The sequence below is a fragment of the Pan paniscus genome, chromosome 1 (genome assembly GCF_029289425.2).
Source record: "Pan paniscus chromosome 1, NHGRI_mPanPan1-v2.0_pri, whole genome shotgun sequence".
NCBI lineage: Eukaryota > Metazoa > Chordata > Mammalia > Primates > Hominidae > Pan > Pan paniscus.
The window spans coordinates 164968498-164996117 of record NC_073249.2 but is presented as its reverse complement, the minus strand read 5'-3'; the positions used below and the strand labels follow the sequence as shown (position 1 = coordinate 164996117).

At 39.7% G+C, this 27620-nt stretch overlaps 1 protein-coding gene across 7 annotated transcripts in view; it reads left to right on the top strand.

Annotated features, from left to right (window-relative positions):
- Positions 1–27620, top strand: part of PATJ (PATJ crumbs cell polarity complex component) — a 422746-nt gene that overhangs the window by 120988 nt on the left and 274138 nt on the right. For all 7 annotated transcript variants that reach the window (XM_057298703.2, XM_034966355.3, XM_034966351.3 and 4 more), the window contains exons 20-22: positions 1258–1653; positions 12500–12623; positions 21485–21656. In XM_057298703.2, coding sequence (XP_057154686.2) covers positions 1258–1653; positions 12500–12623; positions 21485–21656 — 692 coding nt within the window. The remainder of the gene's footprint in view (positions 1–1257; positions 1654–12499; positions 12624–21484; positions 21657–27620) is intronic.

Sequence of the window (27620 nt, the reverse complement as noted above, 5' to 3'; positions counted from 1 at the left end):
CATCCTCTAACCACATTAAAAAAAAATACAGGGCAGTATTACTGTTTTCAGTTTTTGTTGTTGTTTTTTTTTTTGAGATGGTATCTTGCTCTGTTGTCCAGGCTGGAGGGCAGTGGTGTGATCATAGCTCACTTCAGCATCAGTCTCCTTGGCTCAAGCAATTCTTTGCCTCAGTCACCCAAGTAGCTGGCACCACAGGCGCATGCCACCATGCCTGGCTAATTTTTAAATTTTTTTGTAGAGATGGGGGCTCACTATATTGCCCAGCCTGGTCTAGAACTCTTGTACTCAAGAGATCCTCCTGCCTTGGCCTCCCAAAGTGCTGGGATTACAGGCATGAGCCACCATGCCCAGTCCTACTGTGTTAATTTAAAAGCTTCACTACAATGATGTTTAGCTGCAAGGAGAAGACAATAGAAAAGAATAGATTTATTCCAGGAATTTACCTCTTGGTAGTAAAGAATAAGACTTAAAATAGGAAAGATCTTTGATCTCTTAGAAAGAAGAGGACCTCATTATGCCCAGCACCCAGAGGTTCTCCAGAGATAGGTCATGGTCTGAGCAAATCTATATGCCAGGTTTTAGCCAGGAACCCACACAGTTTCTGCACATTTAGTTTCAGTGGTATGCACTAGCTATTCTGATTAGTGAAATATAAATTAATTTTTAAAATACTGTATTCATTCCTTCTTATTTATTTTCAACACAGATGAAAAATAAGATTTGTTATTTTTTATATTATAAAAGAGTCATACTCAAAGTAGAGACATACTCCCCATATCTTTAGTTTATAGAGAATGTTTTCTGAACATTCAGATAGTTATAATTTCTTTTGAGTTATTTAAGCTTGAAAATCCTGACCTTTTAAGTCTTTGCTTTCTTAAATAATAGCTTGCAGTGTATGTATACTTATTTACTACTTTTTATGGGTTAAATATTTAGTGTAAGAGTTTAACAAAATTCCTATTTCTAGTGGAGAATTGTCAGGTGGTTAATGTATAATGAACGTTTTAGCAAAATCATTCACCTTGCCAAGGACAGATTTCTGCCTCATAATTTACTATTTGTCCCCCTTCTGGGTTAAGGATTGTGTGGAGGTGAGCTTGTGTTTCTCCATGTTTGCTGTGGAGAGCTGTGCATGTTAGCTGTGCCTTGGCATATGCAGTCACGCCAGCGTTTGAAAATTTTCCAGTTTATCTGTATAGTGCAGCTTCAGGACAGGCGTAACTTCACATTTTTTGCATCTTTTATTTATAGGGATTTAGAGATGAACCATATTTTAAAGAAGAACTTGTGGATGAACCATTTCTAGATCTGGGAAAGTCTTTCCATTCCCAACAAAAAGAGATAGAGCAAAGCAAGGAGGCCTGGGAGATGCATGAATTTCTGACTCCTAGATTGCAGGAAATGGATGAAGAAAGAGAAATGCTTGTTGATGAAGAATATGAGTTATATCAAGATCCCTCACCATCCATGGAGTTGTATCCCTTGTCGCACATTCAAGAGGCCACTCCTGTGCCCTCTGTGAATGAACTTCACTTTGGTACACAGTGGTTGCATGATAATGAACCATCCGAGTCTCAAGAGGCAAGAACCGGGAGGACTGTCTATTCCCAGGAGGCACAGCCGTATGGCTATTGCCCTGAAAATGTGGTAAGAGATTAGAATAGATATTCCACACCTCCCCTTCTGCTCTCCTCGCCTGTCCCTGTCTCTAACTCATGTCACTTCAATGTTGTTTGTTTTTAAATGGGCCTTTCCGTAAGTCGTCACTGTTTACAAGATGTGTCATCCAGTGTCTAGCTGTAAGTATAAGCTCATCTTTTCTGTATTTCACATCTTCTCATGGGGGTCAATAAACTGCAGTTGCCTTGCTGTTGTTTTAGGGCTTTTTGCTTTGCTTTTTTAGTGATGTTTTTCCAATTTCTCATTTCAAAGAAGAGTTCTTTTAACATTTGTGATTTAAAAAAAAAAATTCCCTGGGGAAACACAGCTGTATATTTTTCACATAGTATATTTATCAGGCAAAATCAAGGCCAAGTTAGTACATACATATTCTTGTTTATATCTTGGTCACCCACATTGTTCTCTGTGTTATGTATGATGCTAAAAGCACTCAACTCTAGAAAATTATCTTTACACTTGAGATGCTATTTATTTACAACTTGGAGGGAAAGCATTGTGTGTGTGTATATATATACGTGTATATATATATATATATATACACGTATATATATATGTATATAAAATTTTCTTTTCCCTTTTTTTTTTTTTTTTTTTGAGACAGGGCCTCTCTTTGTCACCCAGGCTGGAGTGCAGTGCAGTGGCACATTCATGGCTCACGGCAGCCTCGACCTCCCAGGCTCCATGGATCCTCTCACCTCGGCTTCCTGAGCTGCTGGGACCACAGGCATGTACCACCATGCCTGGCTAGTTTTGTTTTTTTTTTTTAATTTTTTTGTAGAGATGGAGTTTTGCCATGTTGCCCAGGCTGGTCTTGAACTCCTGGGGTCAAGCATCGCCCATCTCCCATCTCCCATCTCGGCCTCCCGAAGTGCTGGGATTACAGGTAGGAGCCAATGTGCCCAGTGAAGAGCATTATATTTTAATAGATTTGCCTTTACTATTATATCACCAAAAAACTTTATTTTTCATAAAATTATAGTCAAGCAGTCACTAATTGGAATCCTGAATTAAGGACTTTAAAAAATATATATATTTTTTTATTTCCTGCCCCAAATTAACTTTTAGGCAAATGGAAACAGACTTACTGTATGGGGATGTTTTTAAAAAGACAGCTTAGTAATATGTTCATATGCAGCGTGTTGCTTCCCTCTCTGAGGTTGGCACCTTTCCTGTTGTGATGTGCAAAGTGTGGCTTCAGGTGTTCTCTCAGTGGGCAGATAGAGGGTGTTTCTGCCCTTGCCTCCCTTAGACATTTCCTCACTTTGTCCCTCATGCAAATGCTGGTGGCTTCCTCTGTTGGGCAAGGTGCTGTGCTGGTTGTATTTATGTGACGCTGGAGGATTCACCATGATAGAGGGCCCTGGGCAGTGTACCAGACAACAGATGTTTTTGGAATATGTGAATGATGCCTGGTTGCCTCTGGAAAGAGGTCACATGGAATCTGGTGTGCTCCATTGACGTTGGTACTTTCTATATTTGCCAGTCCCTCTCATATCTGTCAGTGCTTAACGCCAAACAGCATACATATTCAGTTATATGAATCAAATTGGAAAGATTACTGAATATTCATAAAAATTCCCTTGTTCTGTTTTCTTCTATTAAAAGATAATTTTCTATGTACCCAAATAAAAGGCAACCTGAAATACCAGTTCATATATAAACTTTGAAGGCTATAGATGAAATGGTCAAATGTATACTTATGATATTTACTTTGTAAGTTTAGTTAAACATTCAATTTGAAAACTTGTGAGATGTTAAATTTTTTTGCCTATTCTCGTATTTAATTATATAATTTTATTTGAATTCTTCAGTGCATATTTAATGTCAGTATCTACATTATCACTAGAATCACTTTTTGATCGTTTAACACAGCTTTCCAAATATATCTTCATTTCTAACTAGGTTGTTTGAGATACAGCAATTTTTGAATCTGTACTGTCACTCAAAATTTTATTCTTATCTCAAGTGTCATTTGTATAACGTTAAGTTAAAAAAAAATCCCTCTTATAAGTTTGTATTGATGCTCTTCACAATATAACTGTTATCGGAAAGAGGTCCTGATCCAGATGCCAAGAGAGGGTTCTTGGACCTCGCATAAGAAAAATTTGAGCGAATCCATAGAGTAAAATGAAAGCAAGTTTATTAGGAAAGTAAAAGAATAAAAGAATGGCTACTCCATAGATAGAGCAGTCCTGAGGGCTACTGGTTGCCCATTTTTGTAGTTATTTTGTGATTTTATGCTAAATAAGGGGTGGATTATTCATGCCTCCCCTTTTTAGACCATATAGGGTAACTTCCTGATGTTACCGTGGCATTTGTAAACTGTCATGGCGCTGGTGGGAGTGTAGCAGTGAGGACGACCAGAGGTCACTCTCGTTGCCATCTTGGTTTTGGTGGGTTTTGGCCGGCTTCTTTACTGCAACCGTTTTATCAGCAAGGTCTTTATGACCTGTATCTTGTGCCAACATCGTGTCTCATCCTGTGACTTAGAATGCCTTAACCATCTGGAAATGCAACCCAGTAGGTCTCAGCCTCATTTTACCCAGCGCTATTCAAGATGGAGTTGCTCTGGTTCAAGCACCTCTGACATAACCACTTACTCTATTGTTTGTTAAAGTGTTCTTCAAGAGGCGTGTTTAAAACAACAGTCAGTGCTTACAATTTGAAGAATGCATATGCTGATTACTAAATCTATGTTAAATTTCCTAGCTTCCCTCTTTTTATTTCTCATTACTGATTCAGCCATACTTGCTTGTTATTGCCATTTTCTTCCATAAAAAGAAAATTTTCTGTTTACCGAAATAAAAGGCAACCTGAAATATCAGTTTATTTTAATGTATACACTTTTAAGGCTGTAGATGAAACAGTCAAATGTATATTTATAATATTTACTCTGGAAGTTTACTTAAACATTCATATTTTAAAATCTGTAAAATTTTTTTTTTTTATGCCAATCCTCACGCAGGCTGTAAAGGTAACCTCTATAGGCTCCCCAAACCAGCATTGAGTAAGACTATTTCAGCCCGAATGTTTCTTGCCTAAACAGTATTTTATTTTCTTTAAGTAATTATATGTGCTTTCTTAAGGTATTGGCTCTTTTCCTCCCTTCCACAGTGATGAACACTTACACCCATTGATCAGGATGAGCTTGAATATTTGCCCCCATTGTATTGCTGATGGACCCTTGTGATAATTTATCTAATAATATTATCTAATATTATAAGCTCTGAGAAGATTTTAAAAACACATTCAAATCGCTTACAAATATGTAATTCCCAATACTCTTCTAGAGGGTGCCCTCCCAAAGGGTGAAGGAACATTATTATTTCTGTCTTGGTTGTAATATCCATTTGGGGCTATAGATGTCAGCTATATTTGTGGAGGGCAAATGGTACCTAACTACTTCAAACTTTATCTTTCTCTTCCACCCTCATACTTCATTTTAGCTGAAGAGTAAAAATACTAAAGGTCTATAGATCTGGGGTTTTTTTAGTTATAGTAAAATACACACAACACACAATTTACCATTTTAATCATTTTTAGGTATATAGTTCAGTGGCATTAAGTACATGTACATTTTTGTGTAAACATGGCCACCATGTCGCTACAGATCTTATCATCCCACACTGAAACTCTACTCATTAAACAATAATCTGATCTTTCTCCTCTCTCTCTATCCCCTGCCAACCAACCACTATTTTATTTTCTATCTCTAAGAATTTGACTATACTAAAGCAACTGAAAAAAGTGGAATGGTACAATATTTTTCTTTTGTGTCTGGCTCTTTCACTTAGTGTAATGTCTTTAAGATTCATCCATGTTGTAGAATATGTCAGAATTTCCTCCCTTTTTAAAGTTGAATAGGCCGGGCATGGTGGCTCATGCCTGTAATCCTAGCACTTTGGGAGGCCAAGGTGGGTGGATCACTTCAGGTCAGGAATTCGAGACCAGCCTGGCCAACATGGTGAAACCCCATCTCTACTAAAAATAGAAAAATTAGCCAGGCATGGTGGTGCATGCCTGTGGTTCCAGCTACTCGGGAGGCTGAGCCAGGAGAATCGCTTCAAACTGGGAGGCAGAGGTTGCAGTGAACTGAGATTGCGCCACTGCACTCCAGCCTGGGCAACAGAGAGAGACTCCGTCTCAAAAAAAAAAGTTGAATAAAATATTTCCTTATAGATATAAGTCTCGGAGAAAAAACTTCTCCTCTACCCTCTATTTTGTGCCTGGGAGAGTGCAAATTAAACTGACATAAGGCATTAACAGGAGAATAAAGGTTTATTTATACACACATGAACGCCACAAAAGAAGCAGCAAGCTCACTAAGTGATTAAAGTTAGAGTTTACATACGTAACATGGGGAAAGGGAGGACAGAAAAGGCTTCTATGAGAAGAACAACTAGGTTTGTTTAGGAAAGACAAACGGGTTTTTAGGAGAACAAATGGAAATAACATTTTTGATTATGTTGATAATTTTTTAAATGCAGGGCCACTGATCCTTCTGTTTGCTTATTGCCATTCCTCAAGAGGGCATTTATAGTAGCTTACTCTCAATCTTCCTGGGGGTCGACCCACCTCAAGAGGGAATGTTTGATAGCCTCATTTCCTAGAACTTGCTGCTTAGTCACATAAGGGAAGCTCTGAGAAGGCTTTTTTCTGCATCTGTTAAATCTAAAGTATCTTTAGTTTATAATAATCTTCATACTGAAGCCAGATAGTCCCCTGACCCCTTTGTGGGACTTGTGACAGAGGTGCCCTGTTTACTCAGCCCACTGCTCTCCTCGAGGGAGGGAGTGTGTGAGTGAACAAGGTGGGAACTGGAGTACATGCATGCTGGAACCAGCTGACTGCTTTGGCACTGGCAAGAGTAAACTCCACTCACTCAGACCTGCAGCGTTCACCCCTCATGGGAGGGGAGTGCTCAGGTGAGCGGGTGCAGGAGCCTGGGCAAGCGTTTTTGGGTACTGGCAGGAGCAAATTCTGTGCAGGCCCAGCGGCAGCATCTAGGGGAGGTGTGTGCAACCCCCGAAGCCCCAGTGGGCGTGTTACAGTGATCTTTTAGCTCTGCCATCTGCGGACGGCTTAAGTGTTAACAGTTCAGTGAGCCCTCTGCCTTTTCACGTGAGGCGGCTGCCCTCTGCCAGCGAGGGCAAAGGGCCAGTGTGACAGCCTTTTGTATCCACACTAGTGGCTCCTGAGCGCTTTCTGGTATCCAGGAAAAATGAGGCTGCATGAATGAATTGAAGGATGGTAAATGCGGGGATTTTATTGCCAATAAAGTGGCTCTCAGTGGGAAGGGGAGCTGCAAAGGAGATGGGGAGGTGGGTAGGTAATCTTCCCCAGAAGTCCAGCCATCTCTGGCTGGATTATTCTCCAGAGTTTCACCATCAAGCTGTCCCTCTAAAGTCAAGCTGCCTTTCTCTGATATCCAGCTGTAGTCCCTGACATCCAGCTGCTTCTTCTCTCTGCCAGCTGAGTCTAGGGTCTTTATAGGCACAGGATAGAGCAGGGCGAGGGCATGGGTGGTTTAGGAAAAGGTAACATTTGAGCAGGAAAACAGGGTTAGAAGTTCTCAGTTTGGGCCATGGTTTTAGGCTTGAGGGTGGGGTTTTGTCAGGGACCTGCCCTTAAATTTCTCTGCCTCCTGTCACTACCAATACCAACTCTGAGGTTCCTATAGGTCCCCACCATATATACCACATTTTGTTTTTCCATTCATCTGTTGATGGATATTTAGGTTGTTTCTACCTTTGGCCATTGCGAATAACGGTGTTATGAACATTGGTATATAAATATCTGTTGAAATCCCTGCTTTCAGTTCTTTTTAGTATATACTCAGCAGTGGAATTGCTGGATCATATGCTAATTCTATATTTAATTTTGGGGGAGCTATACTGTTTTCTACAGCAAGCAGCTGCACCAGTTTATATTTCCATTAGCAAAGCACAAGGTTTCAGATTTCTCCACAGTCTCTCCAACACTTGTTTGTTGGCTTTCTGTTTGCTTCTTAGGAGTATAAAGTGCTATCTTATGTTTTGTTTTGCATTATCCTAACAATTAGTGATATTGAGCATCCTTTCATGTGCTTATTTGGCCATCTTTATGTATTCTTTGGAGAAATGTCTGTTCAAGTCCTTTGTCCATTTTTTAAAGATTTGGTTTTTTTGTTGTTGTTTGTTTTGGGTTTTTTTGCCTGAGGGTTATTTACCTAAGAATAATTCTATGTTCTTATTTTCTTCTCTTTTTAGAAAAAAAATCTTCTCTATTTGAAAAAAAAAAAACAGAAAAGAGAAATTCATGTTTATTTAATTTATTTTTTATTTTTTTTTGAGATGGAGTTTCACTCTTGTTGCTCAGGCTGAAGTGCAATGGTGCAATCTTGGCTCACTGCAACCTCTGCCACCCAGGTTCAAGCGATTCTTCTGCCTCAGCCTCCCAAGTAGGTGGGATTGCAGGCATGCGCCACCATGCCTGGATAATTTTTTGTATATATATATGTGTACATATATACAGATATATACACATATATGTACATATATATGTGTATATGTGTATATACACATATATATGCGTATATATACGTATATACGCATATATATGTATATACACATATACACATATACGTATATACACATATATGTATATATACATATATACACATATATGTATATATACATATATACACATATATGTATATATACATATATACACATATATGTATATATACATATATACACATATATGTATATATACATATATACACATATATGTATATATACATATACGCACATATGTATATATACATATACGCACATATATGTATATATACATATACGCACATATATGTATATATACATATACGCACATATATGTATATATACACATATATGTATATATACATATACGCACATATACGTATATATACACATATACGTATATATACACATATACGTATATATACACATATACACATATATGTATATATACACATATATGTATATATACACATATATGTATATACACATATATGTATATACACACATATACACATATATGTGTATATACGTATATATACATATATGTGTATATACGTATATACACATATATATAAATGTGTGTGTGTGTGTGTATATATATATATATATATTTTTTTTTTTTGAGATGGAATCTCACTCTGTCACCCAAGCTGGAGTGCAGTGGTGTGATCTCAGCTCACTGCAGCCTCTGTCTCCTGGGTTCAAGCAATTCTCCTACCTCAGCCTTCTGAGTAGCTGGTATTACAGGTGCCCACCACCACGCCCAGCTAATTTTTGCATTTTTTAGTAGAGATGGGGTTTCACCACATTGGCCAGGCTGGTCTCAAACTCCTGACCTCAGGCTATCTGCCCACCCTGGCCTCCCAAAGTGCTGGGATTACAGGCGTGAGCCACCACGCCTGGCTTTTTTTTTTGAATTTTTAGTAGAGACGGGGTTTCTCCATGTTGGTCAGGCTGGTCTTGAACTCCTGACCTCAAGTGGTCCACCCACCTCGGCCTCCCAAAGTGCTGGGATTACAGGCTTGAGCCACTGCTCCCAGCCAGAAATTCCTATTTATAAATATCTCACCTATCATACCCAATGTATTGAAATCCCAGATTTGGATATCATTTTTCTTCTTCTTCATTTACTATTAACAGAATTACCATTAACTTTGTTTAAGAAGTCCAAATGGCCCCAAATTACAACCTTCTTCTTTTTAACTGCTCAGTTCCTTCCAAATCCTCACTCTTTTCTGTAAGAAGTTCTTGCTTATTTTATTCTAGGCAACTATGTAGTCAGATCCCCTTTCTTACCCCTATTTAATATTTGAGTTGAATTCTATGTTCCTTAGGCTCCATTAGGTATCTGATATAGTTATGTACTTACCCGAGGCGAGCAAAATCACCTGGTGACCATGAAGCAGACCATCTGGAGGCAAAACTCCTTATCTGAGGAATTTAGATGTATAATGAAGAGAGCAAAGATCACCTGGTGGTCATCAACCATGCCATCCAGAGGCAAAACTCCTTATCTGAGGAATTTAGAAGCAATTAGACTTCCCTGTTATCTAAAGCCAGCATCTGGTTACCAGGCTGCTTTCCCAAAAATTTATAAGTAGCTAGAATTTCTATGTGTCTCCTGAATGCATGCATATCGAAACTCATTGTGCAGCCTTTGCTGACATCAAGGCACCAACATGTCTACAAATGTAATCAATCTATCATGACCTGCAAAACTAATAGGGTCCAAATTACCCTTACGCTCCTGCTTTAAGGTCTATAAATACCCCTAAGGAAAATCCACGGAGGCCCACTCAGTCCTCTCTTGCTGAAGCGCCCCACTACAGTGTTCTTTCTGTCTAATAAAACTTGACTTTTCAAGCCTGTGCTGTTGTCAGTAAATTCTCTTTACTACCTGCATGCCAATCACTTTCTGTTGCTGGGGCTCTGCTACCTTGCCCAGCATTACCAAATTCATAATCTACTTTGCAAAGCTGGAAGTATTTTGTATATCGGCTTATGAATGATCCTTCTCTTATCATTGAAGTCTGACCACTTTACAGAAAAAGTAGACCATTTTCAAAAGAAAATTCACATTTTGTTTTGAACAACCAAAATTCCAGCAATAAAGAATAACATAGTGTTACTCACCTTAAATGAATTATGGTACATCCCTAAGGTGGCTATAAAATAGTCATTTAAATTTGTACTGATAAAATTTCTTATTTTTATTATTTATTTATTTATAAAGACAGGGTCTCACTCTTTTGCCCAGGCTGGAGTGTCATGATCACAGCTCACTGCAGCCTCACCCTCCCAGGCTCAGGCTATCCTCCCACCTCAGCCTCCTGAGTAGCTGGGACTGCAGGCACACACCGCTATGCCTGGCTAGTTTTTATAATTTTTTTGTAGAGATGGGGTTTCGCCATATTGACCAGCTCGTCTCAAACTCCTGGCCTTAAGTGATCTATACATTTCGGCCTCCCAAAGTGCTGGGATTATAGGCATGAGCCACTGCACCTGGCAATAAAATTTTTTAAAATATAAAAAGATACTTAAAGTGAAAATATGATGTTTTCTATCTTAGTCTGTTTGGCCTGCTATAACAAGATACCATTAACTGGGTAGCTTATAAACAAAACAAATTTATTTCTCACAGTTATGAAGGCTGGGAAGTCCAAGATGAAGGTGTCCACACATTTGGTGTCTGGTGATGTTAGAGGCAGGAGGCGGACAAAGGCTTAGGCAGATTAGGAAGGGTCCCTGGAGAATCTCTGACCTCCCCTACAAGTGTTTACACCACATGTTTTGTACAGATAAGGGAACCTGCACAGGGAGTTTGCCTAGGCATGCCCACAGCAGGCTGGAGACCCATGCACTGGGGGGAATGGGGTGGAGCCACCAGGAATTTGTGTCTTATGCAGGGGAGGAGCCTGGCCTCTTCAGCTGCTGTGGGGTGGCCCAGGTATTCAATTTGGGATGTGAAAATCTGCTTGCAGGACCCCCTCTCTTTGCTGAGAGCTTTCTTTTTGCTTAAAAATTCCACCCTCCTCACTCTTCAGTATGTCCGTGTGCCTAATTCTTCCTGATCGTGAGACAAGAACCCAGATTAGCTGAGTTAAGGAGCAAAAATTCTGCATCAGTGAGGGCCCCCTTTCTGGTTCATAAATGTCATCCTTTAGCTATGTCCTCACAAGGTGGAAGAGTGGAATGAGCTCCCTTGGGCCTATTTTATTTATTTATTTATTTATTTATTTATTTATTTATTTATTTTTGAGACAGTGCCTCTCTGTCACTCAGGCTGGAGTGCAATGGCCTGTTCTCAGCTCACTGCAACTTCTGCCTCCCAGATTCAAGTGGTTCTCCTCAGCCTCCCAAGTAGCTGGGATTACAGCCATGCACCACCATGCCTGGCTAATTTTTGTATTTTTAGTAGAGACAGGGTTTCCCCATGTTGGCTGGGCTGGTCTCAAATGCCTGGTTCAAGTGATCCACCTGCCTTGGCCTCCCAAAGTGTTGGGATTACAGGTGTGAGCCACCACACCCGGCCCCTTGGGCCTATTTTATAAAGGCACTACTAATCCCATTCACCAGGGCTCTGCCCTCATAACTCTATCACCCCACAAAAGTCCCCACTTCTAAATATCTTCACCTTGGGGGTTAGGATTTTAACATATGAATTTGCAGGGTCAGGGGAAACATAAATATTTTAGCATTCTGGGAGATTGTGACTTTGGAAAACCATAAAAAACATGTATATAAAAGCAAGATGGGAGGAAAATGCAGTTAAGTTATCAACAGCACTTATCTGTAGGTTTTAGGTTTTAAGTTTGGTAACTAGGTATTCACTAGGCAGATAAGAGTGCTAACAAACACTTATAGATATGAAAATTTATCACATATTTTGGAGTCAGCAAGGAAGCTATTTATTTGTAGATATCAGAGCAACACAATCCAGGAGGCTGTGTGTATCAGCAGTTGACCTTGCTTGACTTGATAGATCTTTTATTCCTCTACCTTGGTAAATGTTTATTTAAATCCACTTATTAATGCTTATAAAACAGTTTTTTTGGTTAAAAATCCAAGTTTTAGAATAAACAGATTTTACTAGCCTATACTCTTGCAGATATTGTTACCAGCATTTGTTACTGCTTACCACAGTATAAACCATTACTTGAGAATGCCTGTTTGCAAGGCCAATTTTCCACTATCATTATTACTTGGCTTGATCAACTGTACAGTAATACATTTTTTTCATAAAGTACTAATGCATTTCTATTTTTCTTCCTCTCAAGATGAAAGAAAATTTTGTCATGGAGTCCCTACCATCTGTACCATCAACTGAAGGAAACAGTCAACAAGGCAGATTTGACGACCCGGAAAATCTTAATTCATTAGCAAAAACTAGTCTGGATTTAGGTTTGTGACTTTTGTTTCTCATAAACACAAATTACATTATTTTGCAAGCTTTCAGTTTTACGTTTGTATACATGAATTTCACCATCATATTTTTATTCATTATGATGTTTTGAATTTACGTCTGCTTAATAATTAATCTGCTTCAGAATTACCTGAAAGAATAAACATGCCTCAGATTTCAACTTAGAGTTTTCAGATTCTGTTTTTTGAGAAGGCTACATTTTCTCTGCCTCATGTTGCATTTTATTAGCAGTATGGATTGAAACTCAGACTAGAACCTTACACCAAATCTGAAATAAGTCTCTACTAATATATATTAAAATCTCTGATGCTCTTAAGTAATATTGCTAGCTCATTTAATGGGACTGTTAAATATTAATAAAGAGAGGCATATTTTAAACATTTATGAAACATTTTTATAGCCATATATTACAGTCAATTTTAGTACATTAATAACTTAGTTTCCATTAAAGAATTCTAAAAGTATAGTGCCTCTCCCTGCTGCCCCTCAATATCGATTCTTATATATGTTTGAAAAGTTGACTTTAAAAAAGAATTTTTCTTCATCTAACACTAAAATATTGATTGTCATTATAAAATTGACATCCCTAGGGAGATTGTTAAATGCTTTCATAGCACTGGGATTTATAGAGCCATTGTTGAGGATTTATGCTGTCCTTCACTTGTTATGACTACTTAAAAGTCTTTCTCTGTGTTGTATAGTAATATGTTGTAAGGGGAGAGAGGGCTGTAGAAAGTGATGTAGCAGTTTTATATGAGATTAGGATTCTATTAAGTAAATTCTAAAAAATGGAATACTTAAGGGTAAAAATTGAAGGCATCTCTGAGATGATAACATACAGTTTCCCATGGGTCAAAACAGAGCATGGAAAAAAAAAGACAAGAGTATGAATACTTAATTTTAAATATCTAAGATTAGATGAATCTACCCAAGTTTTCAAGATCATGACTAGAAGAAAAATGGGACTTCCCAAAATAAAACTCTCCAGGTATATTGCTTTCTAAAATTCACCACATTTCTTATAGTTCTCTATTAAATAGTTGGAGAAGATTTATGGCACAAATGTTTGAGTAAATGAATAAATAGACCATATCTGTTTCATTACTATTAATACTATAGCAAACTTAGCACGATTTTGGACCAGATGAGTCTTTTGGTGGGGGTGGGGTACCCTGTGCATTGTAGGATGCTTAGCAGCATCCCTGTCTTCTAACCCTAGATGCCAGTGGCACACCCTCTCCCAGTAATGATGAAAATCAAAATGTCTCCAGATGTTGCCACATGTATACTGTATAAACCACTGGTTTATACTGTCAAGATAAAAAGAAATAGACTAGCTATATGGGCTGGTGTTTGGGTGGAGGAGCAGTGGAATAAGAGGCAATCTTAGATTTATCTGCAGAACAATGAATTTAGAAATCATTGTTGAGAACCCCTGTGTAAAGAGATATTCTTGACCTTTTGGTTAATCCAAAATTGTGTATCTTTAAAAAGCATATACTCTTCATGGGTTATAAAACTAAACATTTAAATTTGCATAATTAATAATGTAATTATTGACATTATTGCATTGAGTAATACACTTAGTGTTACAAGATTTTGGAAGATTTCAGACAGAAGGCAGTTCTGTTTCCCAGGCTTTGCTCGAAGACTGGGTTGTGCCATTTGCAAATCCAAATTGATTTTGTGTTATTGTCAAGACTCAGTGCACATGCTTACTTGCAGGCCTGTCTCTTACTAAACACTAAGCTTCAGGAGGGTGAGGACTGTATCTGATTATATTCACATAGTAGGTGCTCAAGAAATATTTACTGAATGAGGAAATGATGTACTGCTCACGTGGTTATTCAACAGCATATCAGTTCATTACTTTTTTTTTTTTCAGTTGCTAAGTTGTATAGCAACCCGATCTCTTCTCTACTTTGGATTCTGCTTGCCTTTATTTTGTTATTCCATTCTTGCATCTCATCAAATGTAGACCTTTAGAAAATTTCCCCCATTCCTCTCCTATAAGCATTAACTTCTGATATGGTTTGGCTCTGTGTCCCCACTCAAATCTCATGTTGAATCATAATTCCTAGTATTGGGGAAGGGACTTGGTAGGAGGTGATTTTATCATGAGAGCAGATTTCCCCCATCTGTTCTCATGATAGTGAGTGAATTTTCAAGAGATCTGATGGTTTAAAAGTGTGTGGCACTTCCCCCTTTGCGCATGCTCTCTCTCCTACTGCCATGTGAAGACATGCGTGCTTCCCCTTCACTCTTCTGCCATGATTGTAAGTTTCCTGAGGCCTTCCTAGCCATGCCTCTTGTACAGCCTGTGGAACTGTGAGTCAATTAAACATGTTTTCTTTATAAATTACCCAGTCTCCGGTAGTTCTTTATGGCAGTGTGAGAGTGGATTAATACAACTTAAATCCCAGAGCATTTATTTTTAAAAAATCTCCCTGTTTTTCTAACCTCTGTACCCCTGTTATGACCATTACCTGATTACAGAGGCCCTACAGGACTCAATCTTTTTCATGGGCTCCTGGGTTTCTCTGTGCACTTGGGGGACAGCTCTGTAAAGTGTAACTGTGTGAAGCGCTGTGACAGGTGAGAAATGTGTGCCTGTGCACTGACAGGGTCCATGGAGGAGGCAGTGGGGCAGAGGGCACAGGTAGCCTTTGTGTGGAGCAATTCATGAAGTTTTAAACTGCACCAACCTATGCAACTTAGTGGTGTAGTTTAACAGACTGCTTTTTCCAGTGTAGCTGGATGGGACATAGAGAACCAGTTTCCTGTTCTGAAAACTCTGGTTTTAAGCCATTCCTGCCTGAGCACCAGTCCTGCCCTGGTCCTTCCTCCTCAGTGAGGGGGAGGCAGACATCAGCAAAGCTGGAACAGTGGGGCAGTGCTTTGATTGTCATGTGGGAATGGAGGCCCTCAAGGATGGGAGCAAAGGGGAGTATGGGGATGCGGGGAAGGTAACTGAGACTTCTGTTAATCCCACCTGAGCATGACAGTATTTTCACCCCATATCTGCAACATTGCCAACTGATTGGAGCCTGATTCCAAAGTTTCTAGATGAAATAAAAAGCAGAAGTGGTAGTGAGTTTACCAGAAAATTTGTTCAAGATGAATGCATGGAAAGAGTTTCAGTGATGATTATAGGAAAAGTTTTAGGCTGGGTGTGGTGGCTCATACCTGCAATTCTAGCACTTTGGGAGGCCAAGGCAGGAGGATCACTTGAGTCCAGGAGTTCGAGACCAACCTGGGCAACATAGGGAGACCCCATCTCTATTTAAAAAAAAAAAAGTTTTAAAAGTGTATCTACAGTGCTTAGTCAGAGGTCATTTATGATTTTCTACTAAGGCAAGTACCCCAAATATACTATGAACTTATGGATTTTTTTTTTTTTTTTGAGACAGAGTCTCACTGTGTCACCCATGCTGGAGTGCAGTGGCACAGTCTCGGCTCACCGCAACCTCCTCCTCCCAGGTTCAAGTGATTCTCCTGCCTCAGCCTCCTGAGTAGCTGGGATTACAGGCGTGTGCCACCACGCCTGGCTAATTTTTTTGTATTTTTAGTAGAGACAGGGTTTCACCATGTTGGCCAGGCTGGTCTTGAACTCCTGACCTCGTGATCCGCCCACCTTGGCCTCTCAAAGTGTTGGGATTACAGGCGTGAGCCACTGCACCTGGCCAAATTTATGGACTTAAGGAAGACATTTGATGCACAATTCATCATATTCTTATAAACATGGTAAAAACAATTGGCTGATAATTTATAATGAATTACTGGGGTATATCCTATGAGTGATTAATGGGTTTATGCCTGCATAGGTACAGGTCTCTAACATAGGCCGTAGGACTCTATGCACAAGTTGCCTTGGTTATTCTTTTTCTCGGGAAATGGGGTAATGGCACAGATGGCATATTGGATAAATTCACACATTCCAGGAAATTGGGAAGGATTGTCAGTATGTTGGATGACAGAACTAAGATCCAAAGTGACCCTGACGATCTAGAATGAAGGCCTCCATCAAATAAGATAAAATATTTAAAAAGAAGAAAAGTTTGAAGCTATGCTGTTTGGACCCAAAACCTAACTGCCCACTTCTAAGATGGGAGAGACGTTGTTTGTAATTTGGTTTTCCTATCATTGCAGAGTTCTCCGGTATGGTGAGAATCAAAAATAAGGCTCACAGGACTTAAGGTTTTAGAATTTTTCCTTTTTTTTTTTTTCTGGAGCCCAGCTACTTCTGGGTCCCATTCTTTTGCTTGGTATATTGCTAAGCAACAGTGCTTTTTGTCGTGGCAAATCAAAATATTGGTAAAATTCCATCTTTTTCATCAAGCCTCCTCCTTATGCTGTTCCTCCTACCTAGAATGGTATTGCAGATTTTTATGGGACTGATTCCCTATCACCATCCAGGTTTTTGACTACTCCATCTATTTTTTTTTTTTCTTTTTCTTTTTAGACAGAGTCTCACTCTGTCACCCAGGCTGGAGTGCAGTGGTGTGATCTTGGCACACTGCAACCTCCACCTCCTGAGTTCAAGCTATTCTCCTGCCTCACCCTCCTGAGTAGCTGGGATTACAGGCACACGCCACCACACCTGGCTAATTTTGTATTTTTAGTAGAGATAGGGTTTCATCATGCTGGCCAGGCTGGTCTCAAGTGATCCACCCGCCTCAGCCTTCCAAAGTGCTGGGATTGCAGGCGTGAGCCACCACACCCGACCAGCTACTCACCTGTTTCTTTCTGTTCCTACCTGTTGCCTTATTTTCCTTCTTAGACCTTACCATATCCTGAAATCATGCTGTGTTCATTCTGTATCTCTCTCCACTAGAATGCTAGCTCCCAAGAATAGGAACTTTGTCAGTTTTGTACACTTAGCTATCTCTAATGCCTAGAATAGTTCCTGGCAAGTAGTGGGTGCTCTATAAACATTTGTTAAGTGAATTTGTGAATGCGTGAATGAAGAACAGCCACAGAATGTTGGATACACTTAAAGGTATTTTTGTAGCTTCAGCTTCTTCCCCCATTAGCCAAAGAAGTAAAATACTTAAGGTTTTGTGTCTTCTCACATTTATTTGATGGGAAACAAAACAAAATATAGAAGGTGCATTAGAACTTTTTTTCTTTGTTACATTTTCTAGGTTAAGCTCTACCAGATATTTTTTAAATCCGTAGAAGGTATGCAAACCAAAAAATAGATGTCCACAATCTTGATAAGAGCATACACTTGATTTCTTATCATTTGGATAAAAGCTATGTTATTATTACTCAACCCAGTACAATAGTATTTTATCATCTTACACATGTTTGAGCTTTCAGTCATACTTTAATCACATAATGTGTGATATTTTAAATATTTTTTCTTCCAAGAACACAGTGTTCAAAGAAATACATTGCAGGAAAAACTGTTTTGGCCAGCACGGTGGCTCATGCCTGTAATCCCAACACTTTGGGAGGCCAAGGCGGGCAGATCACTTGAGGTCAGGAGTTCAAGACCAGCCTGGCCAACATGACAAAACCCTGTCTCTACTAAAAATACAAAAATTAGCCGGGCATGGTGGCACATACCTGTAATCTCAGCTACTCAGGTGCCTGAGGCAGGAGAATCGCTTGAACCTGGGAGGCGGAGGTTGCAGTGAGCCAAGGCTGCACCACTGCACTCCAGCCTGGGTGACCAAGCGAGACCTTGTCTCAAAAATAAAATAAAATAAAATCTATCTACAAGGTACTGTGCAATGCATTGGGAAACCTAAGGCACTATTTGTTGTTCTCTATTTTCTAGAATTACAGACAGAGAAAAGCATCATGTTTGCAAGAGTTTAGCAAAACAGCTCAGTGCAGAGTGAAGAATACATAAGGCAGGTAGCGGAGACATTCAGGAGAGCCCAGCTGTGGGGACTTTGTGTGCCGGGAAGGACCCTGAATTTGACCTGTATGCTCAGAAGCCTTATCCTGGGGCCTATGGGGGCAGCTTCCCAGGATCCATGAACCACAGTTAAAACAGTTATTTTTTTTTTTTTTTTTTGAGACAGAGTCTTGCTCTGTCACTCAGGCTGGAAGTGCAGTGGCATGATGTCGGCTCAGTGCAACCTCCGCCTCCCAGATTCAAGAGATTCTCGTGCCTCAGCCACCTGAGTAGCTGGGATTACAGGTGTGTGCCACCACGCTGGCTAATTTTTGTATTTTTAGTAGAGACGGGGTTTCGCCATGTTGTCCAGGCTGGTCTCGAACTCCTGACCTCAGGTGATCCACCCACCTTGGCCTTCCAAAGTGCTGGGATTACAGGTGTGAGCTACCGCACCCAGCCCGCTCTTTAGGCTCTCCATTTACCTTGTTTGATTAAGCACAATTATTTTAGGCCTCCCATTTATATAATTTGAATAAATGGCATTCCCAAATCACTGAAGATGTTTAATCAGAAGTCTCAAAGCTCCTTTACGAGATTATCAAAGATACACTTGTTCCATAGAATGGACCGTGGGATGCACAATAGATGCGACTTCCATTCTAACCATAACATTAGCTGTACATTTCTTTGTTTTTCTACTTCGGAAAACAGTATACTCATATTTTTTAAACTTAAAAACTCATTATTGGTTGGTGTATTAAGGAAGTACCATATTTACTTGTTCAGAAATATTTGCTAGTGCTTTCTGTATAAGAGTGCTGCTCTGGGGGTCATGAGAGTGGAGCAGTGAACAAAATAAAGTCGGCCCACATTCTGGTGGGGGCAGACAATAACAAATTAATGTATAATATGATAGGGTTCATGAAGGAAAATAAAGCAGTAAAAAGAAATAGAGAATGTTTGAGGAGGAGGCCTATTTTATATGGAGTGGTCTGGCTGACTGTTTTCGTAGGGTAACATTTGACTAACACGTGAGTAAAGTAAGCCAGCCCTGTGTGAAAACATTTGGGATATGGCTGAGAGAATAAGAAATGCAAAGTTCTTAAGGAGGTTATTTGCTAGGTGACAAAAAACAATTAAGTGTGTTCCTAGAGGATAAATAAGATAATGCAGATAAACAAAAAGTAGAAATAAGAAATTGTCTGTAGAGGTAATCGCGATTTGGTTTATAGTCTTCCAAATTTTTCCAGTTTGTATGAAACGCTACCTGTCTACCCCCATAACTGGGTCATCTCAGCTTTCTCCTTCAACCCCAAATCTTCTGGGTTTCTTTTTCCTTTTGTTTTTGTTTTTGATACAAGGTCTTACTCTGTTGCCCAGGCTAGAGTACAGTGGCGACATCACTCCTCACTGTGATCATCCTCTCGGACTCTAGTGATCCTCCTGCCTCAGCCTTCCGAGTAGTTGAGATTACAGGCGTGCTCCACCAAGCCTGGCTAATGGAGTTTCACCATGTTGCCCAAGCTGGTCTTGAATTCTTGGGCTCAAGGAGTCCATCTGCCTCAGTCTCCCAGAGTGCTGGATCTACAGGCATGAGCACCTGCGCCTGGCCAATATTCTGCTTTTAAACAATAAACCATTATAACACAGCTTAACTTCCTCTCCATAGATAACCATGGTGTTGAATCCTATATATTATACCTTATGCATTATCTTTTTATAGTGTGTGTGTGAGGATGTGTATAGACAATATATGTGGACATACCCACACACATGTCTATATATGATAGTTATACTGTGCTTACTATATAAACATGTTTCAACATATGATCTATTGTGGTGAGACTAAAGGAGCTTTCTTTAGTTTATTTGGGCAAATATAAGGAGAAAATACTAGCTTTTAATTTCTTAACATGATAATTGTATAATATGCTACCGACAACTAGGAAGAACATAAGAAGTAAAGTCCAAAAATGTTGTGCCCACCATACTTCTCAAGCTTATTATGTGAACCTTTCTAAGTAGAAATCAAAATTAATTGCTAGGAAGTTTGTTGTAAATATTTAAATAAATTATGGCAATCTGTACCCTTTACCTGCTGGTAAAAAATTGGCAAAATTTCTTAACCTCAGTTTTCCTATCTATAAAATATGGTTGATAGTGTCTTTTCTTTCTAACTCATAGTTTGATGTGAGAATTAAATGAACAAGTATAGGCCAGGTGTGGCGGCTCACGCCTGTAATCTCAGCACTTTGGAAGGCTGAGGCAGGTGGATCACCTGAGGTCAGGAGTTCGAGACCAGCCTGGCCAACATGACAAAACCCTGTCTCTACTAAAAATACAAAAATTATTGTATTTTTGCATGCAACGCCACACCTGTAGTCCCATCTACTCAGGAGGCTGGGGCAGGGAGAACTGTATGAATCCGGGAGGCGGAGGTTGCAGTGAGCCAAGATCACGCCACTGCACTCCAGCCTGGGCGACAGAGAGAGACTCCGTCTCTTAAAAAAAAAAAAAAAAAAAAAAAAAAAGAATGTAAAAGAATTCTGAAATTTATAAACAAAACCCTTTTAAAAATAGAAGTGATTGAATATGGTTTATTTGTTATTCTGTGGAGGTTTTTTTTTTTTAAATTAGTGAAATGTCAGAGTACTTATTAGGAAAGCTTAAGTTGATAAGAGAAAATGTGTAGTAAGATTAGATTTTTTAGTAATATTAATATTGCATAAATGTGGTTTTTTTTAGTGAGGCCACTGAAAATTGTAACCGACTTCTGTTGAACAATTCCTATATTCCTTCCTTCTTTATTTTTCACCATTGTACTTATCATCATCTGATATATTAAAGCCTTCATTTATTTACTTTAATATTTTCAGTCTCCTACCTGGAAGAGTCCCTTCCCATAGTAGGTGCCCATACCTAGTTGTCGAATGACTGAAGGAGAATGAGTGCCTCTTGTATTCACTGTCATCTGGATTTGCTCTTCAGGCATGATCCCGAATGATGTCCAAGGTCCTAGCTTGCTTATTGACCTTCCTGTTGTGGCTCAAATTAGGGAGCAAGAAGATTTGCCTTTATATCAACACCAAGCGACGCGAGTTATTTCCAAGGCCTCAGCATACACAGGAATGTTGTCTTCTAGATATGCCACTGATACATGGTATGATATCATTTCTCTTTGTTTTCACATTATAAAATAGTGTTTTTTTTTTTTTTTTGCTTAAAAAATGCGTGATTTTGGTAGAACGTTTGGAAAATACAGAAAAATATTATGAATAAAATCCACTATATTTGACAATTACTATGAGAATTTCATATACTTAAAATTTTGCCATATGTACAATTTTGTATCTTGCGGTGGTGCACAAAATGGATTACATAGAGTATCTGCTTAGAGAATGGGAGGTTAATTCAGAGTTTAACAACTCAAGCAAATGCACTTGAGGACAAATTAAAAGAAGACCAATTTAAGAGTGAGGAAATCTACAGGAATCCCTTGACTCATTACATGTTGAGTGTAAAAGGGGGTAGCTGAGGATGACTTGTGTTTTTGGACTAGGAAACTAGATAGATATGAGAAATTAGTCCTTCAATATAATATTATAGGAGCATGAACAGGTTGGAAGGGAAAATGATGAGTTCAGTTTGGAACATGTTGATGGTTAAAGTAGCCATAGAACAACAAAGTTAAATGGAATCAATTAGATATGTGGGTCTGGGAATTAATGTTGAGGTCTGTCTGGACATGGGTAATTGGGAGCAGGATTAAGCGTAGGTGAAACTCTTGGATTTGAATGGTCATCAACACGAAGCTTAAACAATAAGGCAAGCATAGGGTCAAGATTGGAGTCCTGGCATAGGCATGAGCAAGGACTTCACGTCTAAAACACCAAAAGCAATGGCAACAAAAGCCGAAATTGACAAATGGGATCTAATTAAACTAAAGAGCTTCTGCACAGCAAAAGAAACTACCATCAGAGTGAACAGGCAACCTACAGAATGGGAGAAAATTTTCGCAACCTACTCATCTGACAAAGGGCTAATATCCAGAATCTACAATGAACTCAAACAAATTTACAAGAAAAACACAAACAACCCCATCAAAAAGTGGGCAAAGGATATGAACAGACACATCTCAAAAGAAGACATTTATGCAGCCAAAAGACACAAAAAAATGCTCATCATCACTGGCCATCAGAGAAATGCAAATCAAAACCACAATGAGATACCATCTCACACCAGTTAGAATGGCAATCATTCAAAAGTCAGGAAACAACAGGTGCTGGAGAGGATGTGGAGAAATAGGAACACTTTTACACTGTTGGTGGGACTGTAAACTAGTTCAACCACTGTGGAAGTCAGTGTGGCGATTCCTCAGGGATCTAAAACTAGAAATACCATTTGACCCAGCCATCCCATTACTGGGTATATACCCAAAGGACTGTAAATCATGCTGCTATAAAGACACATGCACACGTATGTTTATTGTGGCACTATTCCCAATAGCAAAGACTTGGAACCAACCCAAATGTCCAACAATGATAGACTGGATTAAGAAAATGTGACACATATACACCATGGAATACTATGCAGCCATAAAAAATGATGAGTTCATGTCCTTTGTAGGGACATGGATGAAATTGGAAATCATCATTCTCAGTAAACTATCGCAAGGAGAAAAAACCAAACACTGCATGTTCTCACTCATAGATGGGAATTGAACAATGAGAACACATGGACACAGGAAGAGGAACATCACACTCTGGGGACTGTTGTGGGGTGGGGGGATGGGGGAGTGATAGCATTAGGAGATATACCTAATGCTAAATGATGAGTTAATGGGTGCAGCACACCAGCATGGCACATGTATACATATGTAACTAAACTGCACATTGTGCACATGTACCCTAAAACTTAAAGTATAATTAAAAAAAAAAAGATTGGAGTCCTGGAAAACAGCAATACTTAAGGCATGAACAGAGGAAGAAAGGAGTGAGCTGGAATGAACAAAAGGTAGGAGAAAATTAGTGAACTAGATTGACTTAGAAATCAAAGGAAGAGAACATTTTAACAAAAGTGTCCTCACAGGCTATGTTCACATGCTAATAGGGTCAATGTAGATAAGACAGAGAAGTTTTCCCGGGGCTTGGCCACATGGATGCCCTTGGTAAGCATTGAACATTGTTAGTAGAGTAGATTTCAGAGAGTTGTGTATTGAGAATTGAACACAAGGTTAAAAATTGGACACAGAAAGAGCTGACTAGTGTTTTGAAAATCCTGGTCATGGGCTGGGCCTGGTGGCTCATGCCTGTAATCCCAGCACTTTGGGAGGCTGAGGTGGGTAGATCACCTGAGGTCAGGAGTTCGAGACTAGCCTGGCCAACATGGTGAAACCTCATCTCTACTAAAAATACAAAAATTAGCCAGGCATGGTGGTGTGCACCTGTAACCCCAGCTACTCTGGTGGCTGAGGCAGGAAAATCACTTGAACCTGGGAGGTGGAGGTTGCAGTGAGCCGAGATCGTGCCACTGCACTCCAGCCTGGGCAACAGAGCAAGACCCCATCTCAAAAAAAAAATTAGCCTGTTGTGATAGCATGCACCCGTAGTCCCAGCTACTAGGGAGGCTGAGGTGGGAGGACCGTTTAAGGCTGGAAGGTTGACGCGGCAGTGAGCTATAATTGTGCCACTGCACTCCAGCCTGTGTGACATAGCGAGACCCTGTCTCAAAAAAAAAATACATGTTACTTAGATAACTAGATGGTATTAATGTATCAAGGCAAGGGGAAAATATATATATATGTATATATATAATGTATATAAGACATACAACATTTATATTATATATTACTACATTCATATGTATATCAAACTGAAGAGAATTTTCTTTGCTTGTGGAATATGCAGATGCCATAAAGGGGGTGATTAAATATAGTCTGTGGAGATGGTGGAGGGAGGAGAGAACATTGCACACTTGGAATCACCTTGGATAGTTTGATAGGAGGAAGCTCACCTCCTCCACTGAGATAGGTGCCAGGAAGGAAAGGAAGGTCTGGATGTAGGTACTTTTTATAGCTTGAGAGCAGGAATCCAAAGAGAATCTTGTCCAATGATGATGTTTGTTTGTTTCTGTCACTTAGGGAGAAGATTATTTACTACTAAGAGTGATGAAGTGCTAATAAAGTAGGCATTAAAAGGAGAGGTGTTGGAGCAGAGATTAGCTTTTGAAAGAGTGGTAGGAGAGTAACCACCTAGTGGTAGGGAGTTTTGAAAAATATTTACCCTCTTTTTCCAACGCCCCAGGGAGTGAGAGAATGAGCTTCACCCACTTGAGTGTGGTATACTTGGCAGAGAACCAGAGCTGTTGAAGAGGAGGTTCAGAGAACGTTCAGTGAAGAGGTCAGGGTGTGGATAGTTTTGTTTATAATTCTAGCAGATTCCATGCAGCATGATGGATGATGTGCATGGCAGGTCTTGGGGTGCGGCGTGACAAAGGAAGCACATTTGAAGGAAAACCCAGAAAGGTGTGGCATTGTGAGTAGGGAGATAAGAAGTGCACAAAGGAGTTGGAGCTTTCAGCAAAACATAACAGGGATGACAGATAGGGTGGGCTTAATTGGCTTTAAACATTTTTATTAAAACCTTAATCCAAGTGTGATTTTTGTGTTGACATGGGAGATATCTTAGATTTAGATGATGTGCATTTCTCTGTTCAGCAACCTGAAATTTTACCTAGAGTTTTAGATAGAAACTTCATCAAAAGTTGTTCTCTGTGCTTCTGCATAGCCCATATCTGAGTGGAAGGAAGGGATACAGAAAGGCCCAACAGCTTTTCTACTCTGCAAAAGCCAGGCCGGTATGCAGAGGGAGAGTGCTGCCAGGCCCGGTGTCCTAATATGATATCCGGTGCAGCCTCTGGGGGAACGCACAGTGATAAATAAGCAATGGATTTGTTTCCTTAGGACAGATGCCTGGAAGTGGAGAAGTTAGAAACATATTTTATGGCTTTTTATTTAGTCAAAATTTTTTTCTTCTTTTTATTTTTGAAACAGGGTCTTACTCTGTTGCCCAGGCTGGAGTGCAGTGGCACCATCTCAGCTCATTGCAACCTCCACTTCCCAGGTTCACACCATCCTCCCACCTCAGCCTCCTGAGTAGCTGGGACTGCAGGCATTTGCCACCAAGCATGGCTAATTTTTGTACTTTTTTTTTTCTTTTCGTAGAGATGGTGTTTCGCCGTGTTGGCCAGGCTGGTCTGAAACTCATGGACTTAAGCAATCTGCCTGCCTCAGCCTCCCAAAGTGTTCAAATTATTTTTCCATTGTTTTTTAAATTTCTCTTTTGCTTAGTGTGAATAGTTGAATCTGGCAGAAGAATGCAGAAATGAGACTGCTTCTCTAAACTGTAGAATTGTAACTGTAGAATGTGAAGAATCAGAAAAGATCTAAGCAAACTTCTAAGTCCACCCCTCCTTTCTTGGACAGAAGAGGAAGTGGAGCATCAGTTGTTCTTACTCAGTTTGACCCCAGCTTCAGAGAGGGAAGATATACTTTGTTCTTATCCCATTGCTTTTTCTTTCAAAATGAGTATTTGACAAGCTGATTTCTTATGCAGGCACGGGCATTTAAGGACTCCAACCTAACCTTGTCTTAGGAGATTAGTCTTGCACTTGAAAGTTGTTTTTTTGGCTTGCTATTGGAGATTTAGGGGATATTTAAATCCCAGCAGGTTCCAGAAGAGTTCTTGTAAATCATATTCCTTCTTTTAATCTTTAAGGGTATGCCCCATGGAGTTAGGTTCATAGGTGAATATTTATTGCCACTCAGGAGCCTGCCTGAGTAATGCATAGATTATTTTAGATGATAGTCTTTCAGAAAATCAGGGTGTCATGAAGTGCTAAATGGTATTTTACAGTTTCTTCCTTGCATTAATTTTTGTGTACGACCCAGCAGAGTTGTGTGTCTACGTGCGTGTGAGTGCACCAAGGGTAAGTATCTAATGGTTGTGATGTTTTATCTACAGTGCACTTTTGCACTAACTTCTCCTTACCTTAGGAGGTAGGACTGGTATTAAGAGGTCAGGTGCCCCTTGAAAGGAGAGATCTCTAGAAAGGGGACTGTGGGCAGGCAGGGTATAATTCTGTGGAAGGAATTCAGGTGTTCTGGTTCAGAGCACAGTAGTCCCTTCTTATCTTCAAGGGATATGTTCCAAGAACCCCACTGCGTGCCTGAAACCACAGACAGTACCAAGCCCTATATATACTATGTCTTTTCTGTACGTACATACCTATGATGAAGTTTAATTTATAAATTACATACAGTAAGAGATTAACAACAATAACTGGTAATCAAATAGATCAGTACTGCAGCAGTTGATCTGATAACTGAGATGGCTACTGAGTGACTTCTGCGCAGGCAGCATATATAGCGTATGGATATGCTGGGCAAAGAGATGATTCACATCCCAGGCTGGACAGCAAGATATTTCTTCATGCTACTCTGAATGCATGCAATTTAAAACCTATGAATTGTTTATTTCTGAAATTTACCATTGAAGATTTTTGCCATTACTGCAGTTGACCACAGCTAACTGATACCAAGGAAAGCAAAACTGCAGAAAGCAAAACCTTAGCTGAGTGGAGGGGACTACTGTATCCTTCTTTGTTCCTAAGGTCACTTGAGATCGTGTTTTCAGACCTCGCCTGGTTTCAGTCTTTTTCTTCCTCATCTCGGTTATTTTTGGCTGTTTAAAGACCTATGGGTGCCCCTAGGGGGGACATGGACATTTCTCAGACATTAGGAGGTCTGTGGTGTGGATGTATTATGAGTGATGTTCATATCTTTCTTCTGCTGTTTATACCTGTATGACCCTGAAGGGGTTTCCTTTGTATCTATCTTTTGTCACCTGTAAAGTAGGTAGTTCTGTAGATTGAATAAAAATTCATACAGGCCAGGCGTGGTGGCTCACGCCTGTAATCCCAGCACTTTATGTGGCCAAGGTGGGAGAATCACTTGAGGCCAGGAGTTCAAGATGAGCCTGGGCAACATAGTGAAAACCTGCTGCCACAAAAAAATAAAAAGTAAGCCTGATATGTTGGTGCATGCCTGTAGTCCTAACTACTCTGG